Genomic DNA, 19,325 nt, shown 5'->3' on the forward strand with positions numbered 1-19,325 from the left:
GTATGTGTAAATAAGTATAATAAAATAAATATTTGAACTTTATCAACGAGCTTTTCCATTTAAACTTAATCCCATTACCTAAGTCAGCAATGATAACCGCAAAATCTGCATCGGCCAAGCCAACCGCCTCAAGCCCGCGGCGAAGCCTACCACCTAAAGCCCGCACAATAGCCGCCCGCCGTGATCCCCACAAACTCCACTTCAACCAAGCCACTCACCGCAAAGACTGATACCCAGACAAATACATCAAAACAGCTTAATAAACCGCAAAAAGCACACCAAAAAGATCGATACCCCCTATAAAGACATCCAAACAACTTCACACTCCCCAGAAAGCACTCGGAGAACATCGCTATCTCATATACACACCAAACCAGACTAATAACCCACAAAAAGCACACCAAAAAGATCGATACCCCCATAAAGGCACATGTGGTGCCGTTATGGGGTATCGGACTTGACACTCCACAAAAACACTTAAAAAAGATCGCTATCTCAGAAACACACTAAAAATAACTTGACATCTTCCAAGATGCCCATTGAAGTTGCATATCCCAGAAACACACCAAAACAACAACTACTTATCTTAGAAAAACAGCAATAGAGCTTGATATCCCCAAGACACAAACCACCCGCCCTAAGACATGGCCCCCCGAGAAAAGCACAGACCTCCACCCAAAACAACACCCGTTCCCAAGTCGCAAACCCTACGCATTACCAAAGGCACGCCCTCACCCAAGGCACACACCCAACGCCCCCACCAAAGGCACACAGCCCAAAGTCCCCAACGAAGGCACACCCCTTACCCAAGGCGCGCACCCGAAAGCTCGCAGTGCGAAAGAGACGGAGCGAGCGAGATAGCATGAAAACTTAAAAACTGTATCGTGCTATCTCATTCTAATACACAAAACCTATTGGGAGAGCATCCCACTTACTACTGAGGACTTCAATGAACCATATCTTTTTTCAAAGCATCGCTTATACTGATATTCGATCTAGCGCTAGACCCATCTGCCCTGTTTTATCTAATATATGGAAAAGCAGAAGCCTCAACACCGACATCATCTTATCCTTCCGCTATTATATACGGTGAGCACATAGAAAGTAACCACCACTGTTACTCAAAAGTTCCAAGCTTCCTTAAACTCATGTCTATGCCGCGATGTTCTGACTTTAGACAGAAACAAGTGAAGAACCGCAAACTTTTTCGCAAGTGCTATACTGTTCACTCTAAACCCATGTAGGATCAGTGTTCGCCTGCGATGTTAAACGAGGCGGTCACAATACGGAGAGTGATGTTCCCAAAGAGACCGAATAAGTAGTTCTGACCCTCTAGCTGGCAATACACCTGCATCTTAGGTAGTAGTCTTGAGAAAGCCCCTCGGTGATGAGCGAACTGCAAATGATTGGTTCACGTCGCGACACACTAGGAGTCCTCATAGTCGAGACAGGCCTTTGCCGACGTCGATGGAGTGATGTGCGCCTAGCGCTGTAAAGGTGGTAGTTGTGATGTGCATTGAACCGATATTAGTATCATGATCAGCATTAAATTTCAGGAAACCTACGAATGAGCAAGGAAGGATTAAGAGTTGATTATGTTTGACTCCAGTACGAAAATGTGTTACTCACAGCGAGGCAACAACGGCTGAAACACTTGAGTGAAGAGGATGCTGTGCAACGTGACGTGGCTGCCGGTGCAGGGACCACAACATTAGCATTATGAAATGCTGCTGTTCCTGAGAAAACCGAAACAAAAATCGCTAGATCTGAGCAAGTCGATTCGGACACAAACTAAGTAGGAGGCAGTTCCTGTTAGAACGGAAGAGGAAAGAATTATCAGCAAATGCACGGCAGTAACCAAGTAGATGCGTTGGGCATGTAGAAAAAGAAGAAACAGTCCCGCTTCCCACGGAGAACACTGTGCGGATTGAATACAGCCCACTGCAAAGCGAAGTGAGGAAAAGCAGAGAAAGGAAGACCCGTCTGGAGGACACTTCATCTAAGTAGTTTCTAAGGCTCGAAAAAAGAAGGCGAAAAATGACAAAAAGAAACGACACGCCAAAAAACCGTCTATCCAAAGCCAAGGCAGTTATGAACGGTAAATAACGAACGAAAAAGACGCGAAAAAAGGACTAGACGGTCAGCTACGCTCATTAATCCGACGAAAGGTAAGACATTTGCAGAAGTTCTCTGTAAAATCCGCCAGAAAATGAAGCCCGAGGACAGTCACGCAAAATTGTCTTCCTTACAGAAAGCGAAAAGAAGTAGAGTCCTCGTTGAATTAGGCCTGAAAACAACTAACAATAGTATATTCAAGGGGCTACCGGGAGAAGGCTTTGGCTACTAGCCTGGACCTATGGGCTTTTCAAAATATTGGCCATTTCACAGAAGAGGCCGAAATACAAGAAGACATCAAGTGAAAGTATCCAACGTCCAAATAGTTAACACTTGTCAGAATTCTCGAAGGAACAAAAACTAGCTGTGGTGGAAGTGGCCGAGCTATAGCTCCTTAACAGTGGGAAAATCAAAATTGGGTGAGCAGTTTGCAGGGCAAGAGTGTGAAAAACCTTTGTCAAGTGTTACAGGATTATGGACATACGTTTATAAGTTGCTAGGAACCCGGCAGGAGAACACCACATTGTAAATGCGGTCAGCTAGATCGCTAAGCGAAGACCTGCAACGAACACTAGAATTGCGTTCTTAGCATGATGCTCATTCTGCAAATTAACATGGGCGAAATGCAATCAATGAAGAGTTTTTAGCGTAGTTCGCTGCGAAGGAAAAAGCTAATCTAGTGCTAATCAGCGAGCGATACCGGAACAAGGACCCAACTTAATGACATCTCGACTTATTGGGTATCGCTGCCGGCTGGGCCGCATTCAATATCGAGTTTTTTCCCAAGGCCGAAACCGAAACGGTGGCTTTGTCTGGATTCGGTGCAGGGCTAACGTTGTTTAGAGTTTACTAAATGAGACGATCGGGGGCGCGGAGGAATGTATTTTGCTAGGGAATGACTTCAATACTAGCGCCCTGAATGGGGGAGACTACAGAAGGAAACGGATGCTGGAAATGGCGGGAGAACCGGCTTGGTAGTTTTTAACACCGAATCCACGCCAACTTAGATCAGAATCTATGGCGTTGTTGATTGACAGGTGGCGACTTTTGGAAAAATTCTTCGAAAGGGACCGCAAATACATTGCATTCGAAGTGGTTAACGCTATTCGCTGACATGCGCTAACCCGTCGCTCCCCAGCGCGTAGAACGTCACGGGGGCCAACATCGAGAGGTTTGTCGAAGCTCTTGGAACAAGCAGAGTGACACTGGAGGGCATTGCAAATGATACTGTCGTAAATATAGTGATGAATTTGATAACGACTGCTTGAGAAGCTTCGATGTCTCGATGTCTCAATGACTCGATAAACGAAAGGATACGTCGTAATTGGTAGAGTCTACTCAACGAGGTAAATCTGTGGGGAAACGGCTATAAGCTTGTCATTCAGAATTGGGGTAATGTGGCAACCCTACATGCCAGCTGGTATCCCGAGAGAAGTACATAAGCAGGTCTCCCACCAGCGGCCAGACTTGCTGTTCAGCGTGTGCAATGCTTGCCTGATGGAGGGCATTTTTTCAGGCCGTTCATGTGACCGGCGTGAGACCCGTGATTTTTTGTAGAATGTGCCTTCCGTAGGAGCTGCAAATAGATATCGGCTGACGTGAATCCCGATTGTCGTCAATTTGCTCAAGGAAAGGTACAGATCAGTCCTTGTCAATGGCCAACTAGGATAGCCGTTTCGCCACCCTGATATTATTTATTATTAAATAAAAATTGCAGCGGAAGTTTTACTCAAAAAAAATATATTCTGTTTAGGTTTTATCAAATCACTTGTTGAGACTTGCGAACGTGCGGTTTAGTTTGCCATGGGTTTTTACGACGGATAAGGGTGGACAGAATATTCCGTTGAATAGTTTTTAATTTTTTTCCATTTTAGGCTTAGAAATTATTTTATGGTAAGAAGGTGAACACAATTTTCCAAGTATTTATCGCATACGTGCGGCTTATTTTTCATTGCAGGTTTTAATACCGGACAGTTTCAAAATTATTTGTTTATGAAGAATGTTGATTTTTACTACTTCAAGGCAGGGTAGTAGCGGATAGAATACAAGCTGGGAATTCTTTCATTATTTTACAGGTAAGCAATCAGAATCATCGTGTGGATTTCCGAGTCATAATACTGCTCTCCGAGAGTGAAAGAACCTATGTACATATTTGCGTTTCATTTGGAACAGCAAGAAGTTGAAATTGTTTCTTCCAGTCAAGATGCTGCCATTATCCAGCCAATGAAGTGAGCGGCAAGGTATTTCTGTTTTCCACAGGATTTCCTATTTGAAAATTCTTCGGCGATCTTTCTACATCGGTTAGTTATTGGAATGTTGTGTCTAACATGCGTGGTCGTATCTAACACAAAACTCTATTGTCTGTTGGACAGGGTCTACTAGTCTCTTTTCTGTAAAGGAATCGAATCTTTCAGAAGGAACTGCCAAAGCATGACCTTCGCCATGAAACCACATTACATCATGGGGAGGATTTTATTTACTCTGGCTAGTTTTCTACCTTCATGGACTCCTTCGCTTTTTGCACCTGACCGCGCACCTGACTTTCAGTTCACCTAGGGTTACATCGGAGATACCCCTTTCGTCGACAAACCTCTGTCAGGGGAAGAATATGTGAGTCCTCCGCGACTTGTGTCTTGAGCAATCACCTGAACTGTTCAATTTAAGCTTGGAAGTTTCCTGCACTATCGTCCATGCCTTGCGAAAAACAGCTTACCTCCTCCTTGCGCTCTTCAGCAATCTTTTCACTGTCAAATTTCTTTGTAGTTGATATGGCATACTCACTGGATTGGATTACAATTTGTTCTTCGCTCCTTCTGTGGAGAGGAAGTATATCTACTAAATAAAACCCTGTACGCATAGCATGTTAACCACATGAATGCGTGCGATTGCTGCCGACTCCTGGTAATTTAGTTTGGGTCCGAATGTTTTCTCCAACCAAGGCTGCGTAAATAACGTCACTGATAATGAGAAAATAAATTCGTGACAAGACGCAGCCTTGGAGACGCCGCGTCGGTCCTCAAATGACCCTGAGGCAGAAAGTCGCCAACGTGGCCGTTTTTGGAGGATGCAGAGCGGAAACCGGCCGCTTTCTGTCGATTAAGGGCTTGATACATCCCAGGATAATTCTAGCTAATATCTTGGTGACAGCAAGAAGCACGAAAATGCCTACCCAAGTGAACTTCATCGGAACTTAGCGAACATACCGCTCTTTCATTCGCTGAGAATTACATAAGATATTCTGGGTTTACGACTGAGATAATTGGGGAGATAGGGATTGCGCAGAAAAGCTCCACAGTGATCCCGCCAAGACTGATTGCATTGATATTTACGGTTGCCATTCTCTGTTAATGGGGCATGCCGCGTTAATCACGCCTACGCTGAAATGCAACTCCAACGCGACTAAAACTCAAAAATCTTCCTCAACCGTTCTCCTCTAAGTGCTATTCGTCTGTCATCATTCCACTGCATGGGGTAGTCAGCGACGGAATTGTCGTGTGCGCTTCATGTGTGACCAATCCACTGACCAATCCAAGTTCGCAATTTTTCTGGCTAAGAACCCAAGTTTCCAAGGAATACATGAGGACTGGCAAGACCATTGTCTTGTACAGTAAGGGCTTTGACCCGGTGGTGACACGTTTCGAGCGAAACAGTTTTTATAAGCTGAAATAGGCTCTGTTGGCTGACAACAACCGTGAGCGGATTTCGTCATCGTAGCTGTTATCGGTTGTGATTTTCGACCCTAGACAGGAGAAATTATCAACTGTCTCAAAGTTGTATTCTCCTATCTTTATTCTTCCCGTTTGACCAATGCGGTTTGATGTTGTTGGTTGGTTGGGTTTTGGTGCTGACGTTGCCATCATTATTTTGCCTTGCCTTCATTGATATGCTGCCCAAGATCTCGCGCCACCTGTTCGATCTGGATAGATCTATCTCAGCATAGTTCCCTTTCAGCGCTTTGACATCAGCACGTAAGCCTTATGGAATTGAAAAAGATCCCAGCCGGGTCCACTGGTTCTTGTACCGGAAAAATATAACGGACGCCCTGCAGCTTTGTCACCCTCACTGCCAGCTGTTGGTTTTGGCATGTTTCTGGTAAATTTGACCAACTTTTATATTTTTCGATATTAGCTCAGTATAGTATGTAATAAAAGATATCTAGCAGCGAATGTCATACGTGTAACCACGTTTCTCATGCACCGTACCGCCAAAGACTCGATCCCTTCATGTTTGACAGGTAGGTAGGTATCAGTGGCGAGCCCACCAACCAATTTGTGGAGGGTCAAGAACTCCTTAGACCATGACTGCTGACTCAGATCTTCAGAGTTAGCCCTTTGCATTCACGGATGATAGCAGCTTTCCTTCTCTGCAGCTTATGATCTGTCGGAGATGTCTCCAAGGTTGCTTTACTTAGTGTCCGTAGCTTGGCACTAGCTAGATAGTCTCACACGACTGGGGGTACATAGCCCCCAAGAAAGGCTCCGACTCGCAATCCTTTTCGCTAGGGGGAAGTGCACCTCAATTAACAACCCTAGTATTTCAACACTAAGATTCCTGCCTGCTCCAGTTTGACCACTACTAGGTCACTGAAACTCAGGTCCGGTGAAAGAAAAGCGTGCAGACTCACATATTGTAAAATCAATTATAATATTGCTTTTGGAGCGCCCGATCCTGGGCTCGTGTATTAGTACAGCATCGATGTCTGTTTCTAGGAAGAAGACTAGCAGATAAGCTGAGATGCACTTTTAGTAATAATAATAATAATCGTTAGCGCGACAATCCAATTCTATCAAGGCCTTAAAGTGTGGTATCAAGAGCGTAATGGTACACTATAGGATTACAGTACCCGGTAGGAAGCAATGTGGTCAGCATTTCGCTGATTTGACTCAAGTACTCATTCATAGCTGAATCGGCTGGTATCCGATGGCAAATCACCATATAAATCCCACAGCCGTAGTGGGATTTGAATCGCAACCTCCCGTACGACAGCCTTGTGCTCTAACAACAGAGCTATCCGGAATGCCACTTTGGAGCAGCTTGAGTGGCGCGGTTTTACCTGCGCTACCCTCAGCATGATCTCCTTGTGTAGAGGGTACTTCACTCCCCATCAGACCGTCGGTCTTGATCTCCCCCAATAGTTCGTTAGCGGTATCGATTGGATCCAGGTCGTCGTCCGGTTTCGCGGAATGAAACACTTTCACTTTTGTGTTCCATTAAATCCCACTTTGTAATCCGCTCCATTTACAAGAAACAGGAAAAGTTGTCTTTCCGTCCAAGTTCCCTTCTCCATCACGGGAAGTCTGGGGTTTAGATTTGTGCGGAGGAATTGGACAAGCTTGGCTTTATCCATGCGAATCTTCGGCAACAAGATACAAGCGACCGGTCTCCAGGGGATTTTGTCAGACGGGATTAATTTGAGTTTTACATTCTCCCAGATGTCTCTGATCTTAGCGACAATATTGGCCTATTTATCCTTTGCAATCTTGCTCAGAATGTGTATGTGGCATTCTTGTAAGCCGTTGATTTTAAGGGACCCCCGACGTTGAGCTATTCTAGTTAGAAGTACTATGACTGGTACTGGTTACACCCAGCTCGAAGACACCAGTTTCGCTCCTAGAAGTTCTTTCTTTGTTCTTGGTTTCAGCGCAACGGGACTACGGCTGGCACCGGTTGTACTGTCCTCGACAGCTACTGTCTCCTGGCTGGATGGCAGCAGTTCATCCGCGATGATGCGCCTGGCACCATGTTTTTTATTTTACTTCGTTGAGTCCATGTCTTGATCCCACGAGTAGTCAGGGAAAAATGTCCACCTCGCTAGCCCCGCTATCATGATAAGGGCCTTATTTGAATCTGAAGGTGTCCAAAGTATTCAGAGTCCGCATACTAACGAAGCTCTCCATTGAATACGCAGCTCCCGACGTATGCTGCACCAACTTGCCTTGGTGTCCTTCTAGGACCTTTCCCAGTGCAAGGAGATAATCCCCGGGTTGTTGCTTCAGCCCATCCCCCCGCTAGATCCCCTTGCCTCTACAATAGAACCAGCAGATCCTTATCAGTTAGATGAGCCTACTCCCAACCTGGCTCGACACACTCTTGACCCGCCCGAAGACGGTTTACAGCGGCCACCGAGAGAACGTCGTGTGGGGACTTTCCCTTGTTTGATTTTTTTGAGAATTACCTGGTTTGGAGGCGCAGCGTTTCATATGTCCTCCCTCATAAAGGGTTTCATTTCTTCAGACAGAGTGCTTTCCACTTAACATTTTCGCTGGTTTGCGGTGTCCGATCCCATAACCTTATATCAAGTCAGTTCCGTTCACGGCTTCGGTTTCCCTTTCTTCCGTTTGCTCTGTAGAGTGTGTAGGAGAAGTTACTAACCTGTAGGATTTACTCGGTAGTCTCTCCGCTCGCAGCTCCATTGTAGAGAAACGCACCGAAGACGCTGCAATTAATCTATTTTGTGTGACTCGAAGGCCGTCATTGCTTTTTCGTTCTCAAAGTGGAGATGCAGTTTCCTGATACGATTGAATTTGAATCTATCAAGGAAAAAGTGAAGCACTCCATGACGGTTATCTCTGAGCACCTTCAGACTCTTTAGTTTCAGTTTTCATCAAGTTGAAACCCTTAACTTTTGCAGGTTTGTCCCATCTGATACTCATGAACTCTATCCTCCAGTGCTCGAAACCAACGACCGGGTTCTGTTCATATAGCAAGGAGAAGCCAGGGGATCTTCCTTTACGGGCCAGATATCCAACATCCTTGGTATTCACATTGGTGAACTTAGGCCGATCACCAGAACATAAAGCTGGGATTACCTATTGGAGCCATTTCGGGGCGGTCTCATCAATGCACTCTAAACAGAGAGGAGCCCATTGTGAAATGTTCTAATGCCAAAATTTGGCTTCATTCCAGTCTCCTAACACTTTTTTTTGTCCCTCTGATATTGCGATTCTTGGAGGAAACTCCAACGACAGTGGTTAGAAATGAGGCTACAGTTTGCATAGATGTCCAATGGAGGGACCAGCCCCATTTCTCTTTCGCTGATTGTATTACCTCCCGGGGAACTGGGTATTAGTGTCCGCTGGAAGCGTTGATGTAGACCCTAGCACGGAGCACAGTAAAGCATTGCTCACCACAGATGTGTTGGTTGTATGCTTCTTTTGCGAATTTTTGCAGACAGTAGAGTGTGGTGCCTCCAGTGTTGGTTACCAGTCAGTCTTCATCTTCCTACAAAGATTTCGCTTCCTTGCGTCCAATTTCTATAGAAATTACCGCTTCCATGTTCTCATTCCCAAGGAGCTGTCGCCGACTGTGAGCCTATCCAGATTTATGGGTCCGGACCGCTTACCTTCATTTTCACATACCGGCGTTTGACCAGTACCATCCACGTCACCTTCTTCTACTGTTCCTGGTAAGGGTGAAGCAGAAAACAGAATTCAGTCTGTAGTCCCATTTCCTTAGTGGGTGAAGTTTCCTTCTGTCGAGCTCTCCTATTCCGCTTAGGAGTAGATAAGGCAGTAGTACCGCCGACGGTTCGACTGTGGTCGGATTTGCAGTTTCCCTCAAGGTGAAATTTGCCGTACTTGCTTAATGTGCCGTAGGCACTAAATGCAAACTTTGGGTTTGAGGGGGTCTCCTTATTCCGCGTCTCGGCCACGACCTGGTTCCTCATAATCGTGGTTGGTTTCGAAGTCTACGACTTCTTACCACTTCGGGAGCTCAAATCAAAAGATTACATAATGTTGTGGACACCCTAACTATAATGCACGCTCCACCAGGTATGTTACACTTAAGGTTCGCGCCGCCCCAACAAAATTCTATATTTTGATCATGCATTGCTCGAATATGTATAGCAACTCATTGGCAGCGATTGAGGCTCAACTATAAGATATAAGTTGGCTACGGATCGGGCATATGACCGCTACCGCATTCAATATAGGCTTTAGGAGCGTTTGCCGTGCATGGCTGTCGGTACTTTTTTTATGGTTTTTAGTCCTTGCCAACCTGTATTCATGAATAATTGATTTGATTACAGTTTTTGCGAACGACTATTCTGCAGTTGGTACAGAATACAAGTTTCCCTTCGAAATGGACCAAGATAAAGTCATTGAAGAACTTACCGCAGAATTGAAAAAACTGACAGAGGAGTCAATTCGATTGGAAAAACAATTACAGCACTGTGAAAGAGAGTTAGCACAACAAGACCGAGACCAAGATGACTTATATGAAACGCTTCACAAAATGCAGTTGGAGGCAGCCAGGGCGCGTAATTATGCCATTCAACAAAGACTAGATCAAACAACGGCAGAATATAATGAAATGAGGAAGCAGCTTAAAATCTTCTGCAATGAGGCAGGCTTCAACAAAGGTCCAAAACCTCCAAGGCAGGAAGAAGTTGATTATAACTTTTGTAAAGCTAACCGTGAAGATGAGAGGTGCAAAACACCTGAGCACGTAACCCCATCTTACTGCAAATTACGCCCAGATAAAAGATGCGAAAAAACTATTTCTTTCTGTAAAAGAGCATTTGATGATGACAGTAGATGTCAGCTGCTTGACTATGTATTCTGTAAAACAAAGCCAGAGCATGAGAAATGCATCGCAGGTGAAAATATAACTAAAAGTTTCTGCAAACTGCGCGAACATCCCCTATGCAAAGCGACCGATTTTTATTGCAAAAGATTCAAAGGATATGATCCCAGGTGTGCATCTGACGCACATCTGGTCAATCATCTATTTTGCAGAACCAATAAAACTCATCCACTGTGCAAAACACCGGAGATAGTCACTTCCAGTTATTGTAAAAGGCGTGAAAACGCAAAGTGCAAGATAACAAAATCGTATTGTGAAAGATTCGTCGGGTATGATGAAAGGTGCAAACAAGAACCAGATGGTCCTCCCAAACCAGATGGCCCTCCCAAACCAGATGGCCCTCCCAAACCAGATGGCCCTCCCAAACCAGATGGCCCTCCCAAACCAGATGGCCCTCCCAAACCAGATGGCCCTCCCAAACCAGATGGCCCTCCCAAACCGGATGGTCCTCCCAAACCGGTTAATCCTTCCAAACCGATTGGTCCTCCCAAACCCGGTGAATCTGGGAAAGATGAAGGAACATTTAAAGTTTCCTATTTTCTGGAAACAACAGCAAATGGTTGTTCTTGCCAACGGTGCAAGGAAAACGAAAATGAAATGGCTGAATCTTATCAAAGAAAGTTACGAACAAGGACAGGTCAAAAGGTTTTCCCTTTCGACGCAGAATCCGAACATCCTCCCTCCTCTTTTGCAGAACCTGAACATCTTCACTCCTCCTATGCAGAATCTGAACGTTCTGACCTTTCGTACGAAGAATCTGGAAAACCAGGGTATCCTGCAGATCGGAAAAGATATCAAAAGTTGAATTTTAAGTTGTGTCGAAAATATGCAGATCCCAAGTGTGCGTACAATCGTGATTGGTGGTCGCTTGACGGTTATTGTAAAATAGCATACCATCCCGACTGCATGAAGATAGCTTCGTTTTGTGCTAAATTCAAGAACAGGACGAGAGGTGTCGCGTTATAGACCACATATATTGCAAAAATCATAAGAACGATCCTCGATGCGCGTCAGCGGAAGTAACCGATAGCTACTGCAAACGACGTGCCGACAAAAAATGCAGAAGAACAACCTCCTATTGCCAAAGGTTTGCAGGAGACGACGAAAGATGTCCAAATATTGATCAGGAGTGGTGCGCGAAATATCCTGAACATGAAAAGTGCCAAGTTAGGTATCCTCCTACTCACAGTGGTTGCAGACTTCTTCCTAATCAAACTGCATGCAAGCCCACCCTCTCTTATTGCAGGAGATACTTTGCAATTGACCAAAGGTGTCGAAAAGTTAATCACACTTACTGCCTACTCAAGCCTAGTGACGAGCGCTGTAGGACACGGACGGAGGTGACAAAAAGTTATTGCAGACTTCGACCCGATTGCAGATGCCCTTTGAACGAATCTTACTGCAAAAAGTTTTGGTTTTTCGATATCAACTGTTACGTTTACCCTAAACCTCCGGAAGAGGTCCTTAATGAACCCAGTGAGCATAGTGAATACAGGAAGAAGATTTAAGCAAAATGATTTTTGTACTGAATTTTATTTGAAACGTTATGGGATAAAATCCAAAGTTTTTGAAATAAAGTAGATAATATTCTCGAGATTCTGATTTGATGATTTCCATTTTGGGCGACGTTCCTTTGGAAAACGGAACTATATTACAAAAACCTACGGGGACGAAACTAAAAACTAACAAAGATACCGACTCAACCGTGGACATGTAGTCACAAAACTCAAGATGCAAGTTGCCCGATCCAGAAGCCCCACGTTCCCTATCACCTGCCTTGGTTGGTGCTTATGAATATAGACGGTGGTGTCCCTGGAATACTCGACGAGTACGTTAGTTGCGGTATAATATATATATGGTTGTCATTCAGCCCTTGGTAGAGCGCGTCAACCACACCTACGTATCATCGTTCGCAGTTACCTGAAATGCGCTTCAGGTCCCCTACGATTTCCCGAGACCCTAGCACTCCTTCTCTACTGCTCTGCGTTAAGTGTTCTTGGGGTGACGCTCTCATCAGTCACCTTGGAAGAGCGGGTTACATTACATGTTTAGCCCACAATACAATAGTCACCCCTCTATAACTTGTGACCTACCTCCTCCCACGTCTGCTTTCTGATTACAATGTGTACAGGTGCCGGGCATGTGCATCTGAGTTCCTCGTTTGTAGAAGCATGAGCCCAACGTGCCCCGATTGAATAGCGCAAACAGGTGTTGACGAAGGCGTGGAGCTGTGGGATTCACTTTCCATGTGCATACATATATGTGTGAGCCCATACAGCAACGCAGAAAGAACATTAGCATAGCAGTCTCAACTTGATTTTGGTGTTGATATAACTGCATTTCCAGATTTTAGACAGGGCAGCGAAAGCGGATCTAACGCTGTTAATGCCTCGGGCAACATCCAGTTCGGTGGCACCGTGAAAAGAAAACAACGCTTCCTGGACATATAAATTGATCGATGAAGATGCTCTCTCATTAATACAGATAGGGAGAGTACCATGAGCCATCAGACTGAAACAATTGGTTTTCCAATCCAGGGCCATTAGGCCTAGGTTCATGATCCGGGAGGGAGCAAACCGATATCATCAGCGTGGTTGAGGGCTGGGTTCATGACCTACGAGGGAGCAAACAGATTTCATCAGCGTAGTTGAGGCGTTTGAGAACTGCATTGAACTCCCTCATTCTCCTCCGAACAAGGCAGCATGAAGAATGTTATCGATACTAGGAAGAAATAATATCGATGACAACATGCAACTCCAGCGGACCTCGGTACAGGACGTGAGATTTACCGCCATCATACATCACTCTGATGGTAGCTAGCTAGTTTCAACACCATGCCCCTCCTGTGTAGAGCACTCCAGATGTATTCCTTTTTTACACTATCGAATGCTTTTTCGAAATAGATGAAGAGCATCCATTGGGCGTTGGTGTGGTCAACGCAGGAGGATCAGGAGCGGAGACCAGCCTGCCCTTTGTCGATTAGGCTGTCGATATGTTCTTTGATGCACTCCAGAATTATCTTAGGTGTTATCTATGTGACGGCAGGTAGCACGCAGATACCATCCAATTATCACCCATTTGAATGCCTTGATGACCGAAATGATTTCTCTTCTATTTAGGGGAACAGCGCCCATCTGCATGTTACATTTCATCCACAAGAGAAAAAGTGGGGTTCAGATGTTGGCCGTTCACTTTCTTTACATCTAAATAAAAATAAAACTAGGTAGCTTTCTCCTACTACAATATATTTTAATAGATAGTAAATACGTATTTCGGGAGCTAGTTACTCTCTTCCTCAGTACTTAAGATACTTACATCGCACAGAAAGCGCTGTAATATGAGAGCAGCACATGAAAAATCACCCCAATTGTTACTCGAAGGCTTCTTCCCATCCTTGACAGCCTCAGGCCATTATTTGGAGGTCGTCCCTACTGGAAGGGATGGTTATTGAGATCTGAGGCAGGAGAAGCAAAGATCGAGACTGCGATCCGTCGTGGATCTTCCTTCTCGATCCGGCACTTGGGTCCGGAGACTTACTCTACGCGCGCGGTAGAGCCTTTTTAAGGTTTTGTGTAAAACAAAACCTTATTAGAATCGAGACGGTTTCTGACTGTCCGTCTGTCTGTCTGTCACACCTGATTTATTCGCAAACGGCTAGACCGATTGTCACCAAAATTGGTGAGAGTATGTAATCTGGTGTTCCCCTTACATGCAGTAAGTGGCGCCATCTTGTGTTAAGTTTAAGGGGGGGCTCCCCACACGTGTGAATAGGGGGCGCAAATTTTTTTTTCACAGAATGTAGCCATGTGGGGTTTCAAATGAAAGGTCTCCATTAGTACTTTTCGAAACTGGTTCAATATTTGATGTTGGGTGAAACATAGGGGAGTGAGGGCTCAAAATATGACCCCCGAAAAGTGTAACAGGTCTCGTTCTCAGAACCTATCCAACCAAAAAATCTGAAAAAAATCACAGTGGTGCATCTCTACGAAATCTAGGCCTCAAAATATATCCAGTTTCGATATCTGCACAAATAAAGTTAATAATAGTATATTTCCACATTTTATAAATTTACCCGGCACCCCCCTTATGCTCATTATAGAAGTTCAAAATTTGGCATGCGTATAATGAAGAACAAAAGGCACAATTTGGTAAAGTTTGAAGAAAATCAAACTATTATTAACAAAGTTATAGGGGGTCAAACTTTGCAATTTTTTGTGGATTTCATGCACTCTACAACCTGCATGACGTCATCATCACATATCAATTCATCAATACCACAACGAAATGAATTCTTACGAATTGGGTCACAGAGAACTATTTTGTTTTATTTTTTTAGTTATCTGTCAACCAGACATGTGTGTATGTAGGTATATAATATATGCGTGCTAATGAACTTTGCGGGTAGTGCCTAATTCAAATAGATATAAGAAGTGAATCGGCAATATGGGTACGATCAATTGATATACGTGCATATATGTGTACAGTATTCGGAAATAGGCAATTCGTTTGTTTAGGGTGAGCGTAATATCTATGGTTGTAATATGTACGTATGTCTCGTAGTTTGGAAAAATATGAAGGATTATGTTGGATTTGTAACTATATACGGATAGAAAAATGTGCGTTGAAATTTCTTACATAAGATGAACACAAAACCCCCCAATGTGGGGCACGATATTTCCTACATTCAGGCCCAATATTTCTTATTTGCAGGTTTTCTGAATCAGTGGAAGATAGCCCATTCTGGCTCACAACTTCGTTTGGTGATGTCGGATGGAGGACATTTTCCCGGCTAAGCTCTACGTACACTCGATACTTCTAGTTTTAGGTTTCACGCCTTTTCCCCCGAAAGCAAGTGTTCCTAAGCCTCAATTTCCTTTCCCACCTTGTAGCGTAGACTTTCCTGCCCTATTCTTGGTAGAATACCACAAGATCTAGTATGTTAGTTTGTTTTGTTTGGCTTTGAGACTTAACGTCTCGCAGGTGATTGCCTTTCAGTAGTATCTGGACCTACGGACTTTTCCGGCTGTATGCTGAAAGGTATCGTCGTCTGGGCTTCTAAGCAGGGTTCTTCCCTACCTTTATGTGAAACGGCTATCTCTTCGTTTCAGAATTTGATAAAATAAATATTCTTCCTTCTTCGTAGAGATTAAGTGATGGGTGAGATAAATCTTTGTTGGGTTACGGAGGTAGTCAGCTTCAAGCTGTACCGCTCCGTCCACAATGATTCATCCCTACTTTGCTCTCTGATTCCAAACTAAGAAGATTGAATTCTCGTGATCCCTTTTGCTTATTTTATTATCTAGTTTTATGCAACGGGGAGCAACTCGATTGTTGTTTCTTCCTTAATGTGGACTGTGCACGGAGGCTTCTCTGCACATATGTATAACACAAGTGCTGAGGTTGGGATGGCATTTCGATCATGCGAGAGGTTTACGGAATTGGTCAAAGGGTAGTATATGTCCCAGGGGGAAACGTGGATTGGTACCCACGATGGAGCATAAAACCTGGGAAATGGCTGCTGAACCAACAGCTCTACTACCAAACCTTATTTCCACCTCCACGTGGTGACCTCTGGGAGCTCTTTCTTAACGAAAAGCTACAGACGGAGAAGGATGAAGGCGAGTCTTCCGCGCCTAAAAATGGGACAAATTGTACAAACTGATCCTCCAGGTTGGCGGTTGGGTAGGGCTGACCACCCTACACGGAAAACCGAAGTTACGAAACCACAACAGGAGCCTCGGACTGGACGGATAACACAACGACGAACCCGGAAACGACAAAGGAGTAACGATTTGCGCATTTTCTCTTGGAACGTGCACTCCCTGTACAGAGATGAAGCTGCTGAGCAGCTAGCCTATACCCTGTCCCAATATAGGGTAACAGCGTTACAGGAGATGCGTTGGACAGGGACCGGTTTCCTGGAGAAGAGTCGCTACACCATATATCATAGTGGTCATCCAGTAAACCATGTGCTCGGAGTAGGATTCTTAGTGAGCGAAAAAATGAAATCTGCTGTTATCGGCTTTGAAAACATAAGCGAACGGCTATGCTCTCTGCGCTTGCGAGGCAAATTTAGAAATATAAGCCTCATTACCCTTCACGCCCCTTCAGAGGAGACTGCAGAGTCGGAGAAGGATACCTTCTACGAGGCAATAGAAGGAACCCTCGAATCCTGTCCCAGATATGATATTAAAATCATACCTGGGGATTTTAACAGCGAAGTAAGGACGGAGCTCGTGTTCAGGCGATACGTGGGCTCCCATAGCTTACACTGGGATACTAATGATAACGGACTGCGGATTATTCAGTTAGCAGTATCGGACGAAATAGTTGTTGGAAGTACCTGGTTTGCGCGGAAAGCGGTCCACAAACATTCGTGGGCCTCTCCAGACGGGATCACTTTCAACCAATTGACCACGTGCTGATTGAACGCCATCACCTCTCAGCCTTGATGAATGTCAGAACATATAGGGGGCCAATATAGACTCCGACCACTATCTCGTTGACATGGTGCTCCAAACTCGAATTACGACACCACCTACAATCCTCTCTGATAATCAAGTGAGGGTGAATACTGAAGCCGTCAACAACACAGCCCTCCATAATACCGATAAGAGGTAAACGGATGCCGCAATAACCGCAGTCAACAGAGGACCTGGAGATGGAACATCAACAAATGATCTTCACAATCACCTGAAGAACGTTATCATAAATACTTGGCCCCAGCCGCAAAAAGAGTAGGAACGACTGGTTTGACGATGAATGTAAACTAGCTACGGAACGGAAGAATGCCGCATACCGAGTAATGTTGCATTCTCAAAGAACGCGGGCATGCGTGAAGACTTACGATGAACTCTGGCGAGCGGAGAAGCGACTTCACAGACGAAAAAAGGAAGCCTGGGAGAACCAACAGGTCTTTGAACTCGAATAGTAGACGGAGCAACCGCACCAGCACCGCAAGTTTTGGCAACTAGTCAGCAGGATGAAGCCTTCCACACCTCGATGTTCATTCTGCCAAGACAAAGAGGGAAACCTGGTTTCCGACAGAATGGGCAGATTGGAGCGATGGTTTGAATACTTTGATGAACTACTGAACAACCAGAACAACGGACGACGGACAAATACTGCCACCACCAAGAATAGAAGTGTGGCGCGGAACACTCCACTCACTCATTTTAGAACGCACCAAGGGAGTGGAGAATTAGCGGTGGAAAAATGCCGTTGGTTGGGACAGTAAGGACCGCATGGAAATAAGCCGGTCTCTTCTGTTTCCAACCGCGGCGGTGAACACAACTAGAAAAAGTGTAAAGTTTTAACTGTTAAAATAACATATAAAAGGCGACTGCCTAACTGATTGAAATCGATAATACGTTGAATGAAATTCTGATTTACTCGGACGACTATTAATGAAAACAAATTAACACTGACCTTCCTTGCTAATTATCGAAATTTGTTTATATTACTTGGGTTATAAAGCATTTGACACTGAAAGTCATTGCGAAGAAAAACAAAATAAACTTTATTACAATTCCTCTAAAAATCAAACACATTTGTTTGCTCATTCATCAGTGATCAGTGTGGGTGTAACTGCGTCTCCCATTTCAATTAATTATTTATATAATAATCTGGGTGTGATGGTTGACACAATGTTTTGAAACAACAGTTTAAATTGGTGACCCCGACACTTGAATTAGCATAAGCGCCGCCGCCACAGACATCGCTACCGCAGCAACGGCCGTCCCCAGCACCGCCAGCGCCGCCGCTACAGCCCGACGCTCGAATTCGCACCAGCGCCGCCGCCGAGGAGAACCCCAAGGCCATCAAGTCTGGTGATTCCGCCATCGTTATCCTCGTCCCAACCAAACCTTTGTGCGTTGAATCGTTCCAGGAGTTCCCTCCATTGGGTCGTTTCGCTGTTCGTGATATGAGACAGATCGTCGCTGTCAGTGTAATCCAGGCTGTAAACTTCAAGGACGTCAGCGGTGGCAAGGTGACCAAGACTGACGAAAAGGCTACCAAGGGCAGGAAATAGCTGCGATTCATCAACATCTTCCTACGCACAATACAACTGTTTGGATTGCCATTTGTTTGACTCGGACGTGGTTTTGCCTTTGTGCGGTTTTACTAAGTTGGAAAATTTGTGAATACAGAAGCATACAAAATCCCATCGAAGTGCTACGAAAACATCTGTGCTACGAGCCGACGACGTGAACAACGTCGCATAGCAAACCTTCCGCACTCTACGACGGGCACAGGCAGGCACTTCGCATAAACTTTCTTCGTTTCAATTTTCGTCGAAGGCGCATAAATCTCCGTCCGTCTACGGGTCCAGTCGGCTCGGCTTGAAAGTAGCACACGCAAGGACAACTAATTATATCCGATAAAAAAATATAATATAATTGCTTCCCTCGCAAGGAGTTTCGCAGGAAAGGAGACGGCCAACAACTTCATTCCAACTAATGCTACAACAACCACACCTTTTACTGTAAAAACCACATAGAAGTTTTCTACACTATTTATTCCGCATTTGTATGATATATTTAATGTATAATACATTATTATATTATATTCATAGTTCAGATAATAATAATTGAAAATCGCTGCAAGAGACGGCGTTGAAGTGT

General features: G+C 44.6%; 2 protein-coding genes across 3 annotated transcripts; both read left to right on the top strand.

Moving 5' to 3' along the window:
- The first annotated feature begins 3,922 nt into the window (after positions 1 to 3,922).
- Positions 3,923 to 12,193, top strand: LOC119655982. Of its 2 annotated transcripts, XM_038062217.1 has the most exons (3): positions 3,923 to 4,008; positions 4,073 to 4,190; positions 10,145 to 12,193. In XM_038062217.1, the coding sequence occupies exon 3, from the start codon at positions 10,198 to 10,200 to the stop codon at positions 11,665 to 11,667; it is 1,470 nt and encodes a 489-aa protein (XP_037918145.1). In that variant the 5' UTR covers positions 3,923 to 4,008; positions 4,073 to 4,190; positions 10,145 to 10,197; the 3' UTR covers positions 11,668 to 12,193. The 2 variants fall into 2 exon arrangements, with proteins under 2 accessions (XP_037918145.1, XP_037918146.1); XM_038062218.1 differs by lacking the exons at positions 3,923 to 4,008; positions 4,073 to 4,190 and adding an exon at positions 4,281 to 4,355.
- LOC119654052 (elongation factor 1-alpha 1-like) lies at positions 11,759 to 18,753 on the top strand. Its single transcript, XM_038059218.1, has 2 exons — positions 11,759 to 11,788; positions 18,416 to 18,753. The coding sequence occupies exons 1-2, from the start codon at positions 11,759 to 11,761 to the stop codon at positions 18,731 to 18,733; spliced, it is 348 nt and encodes a 115-aa protein (XP_037915146.1). The 3' UTR covers positions 18,734 to 18,753.
- The last annotated feature ends 572 nt before the right edge of the window (positions 18,754 to 19,325 follow it).

The sequence above is a fragment of the Hermetia illucens genome, chromosome 4 (genome assembly GCF_905115235.1).
Source record: "Hermetia illucens chromosome 4, iHerIll2.2.curated.20191125, whole genome shotgun sequence".
NCBI lineage: Eukaryota > Metazoa > Arthropoda > Insecta > Diptera > Stratiomyidae > Hermetia > Hermetia illucens.

Excerpts from the sequence above, each read along its gene's own strand:
- LOC119655982 (XM_038062217.1), top strand. The coding sequence starts at position 10,198 with ATGGACCAAGATAAAGTCATTGAAGAACTTACCGCAGAATTGAAAAAA.
- LOC119654052 (XM_038059218.1), top strand. The coding sequence starts at position 11,759 with ATGCAGAAGAACAACCTCCTATTGCCAAAG. Across the intron at positions 11,789-18,415 it reads ACAACCTCCTATTGCCAAAG|ACATCGCTACCGCAGCAACG; the intron begins GTTTGCAGGAGA and ends CCGCCGCCACAG.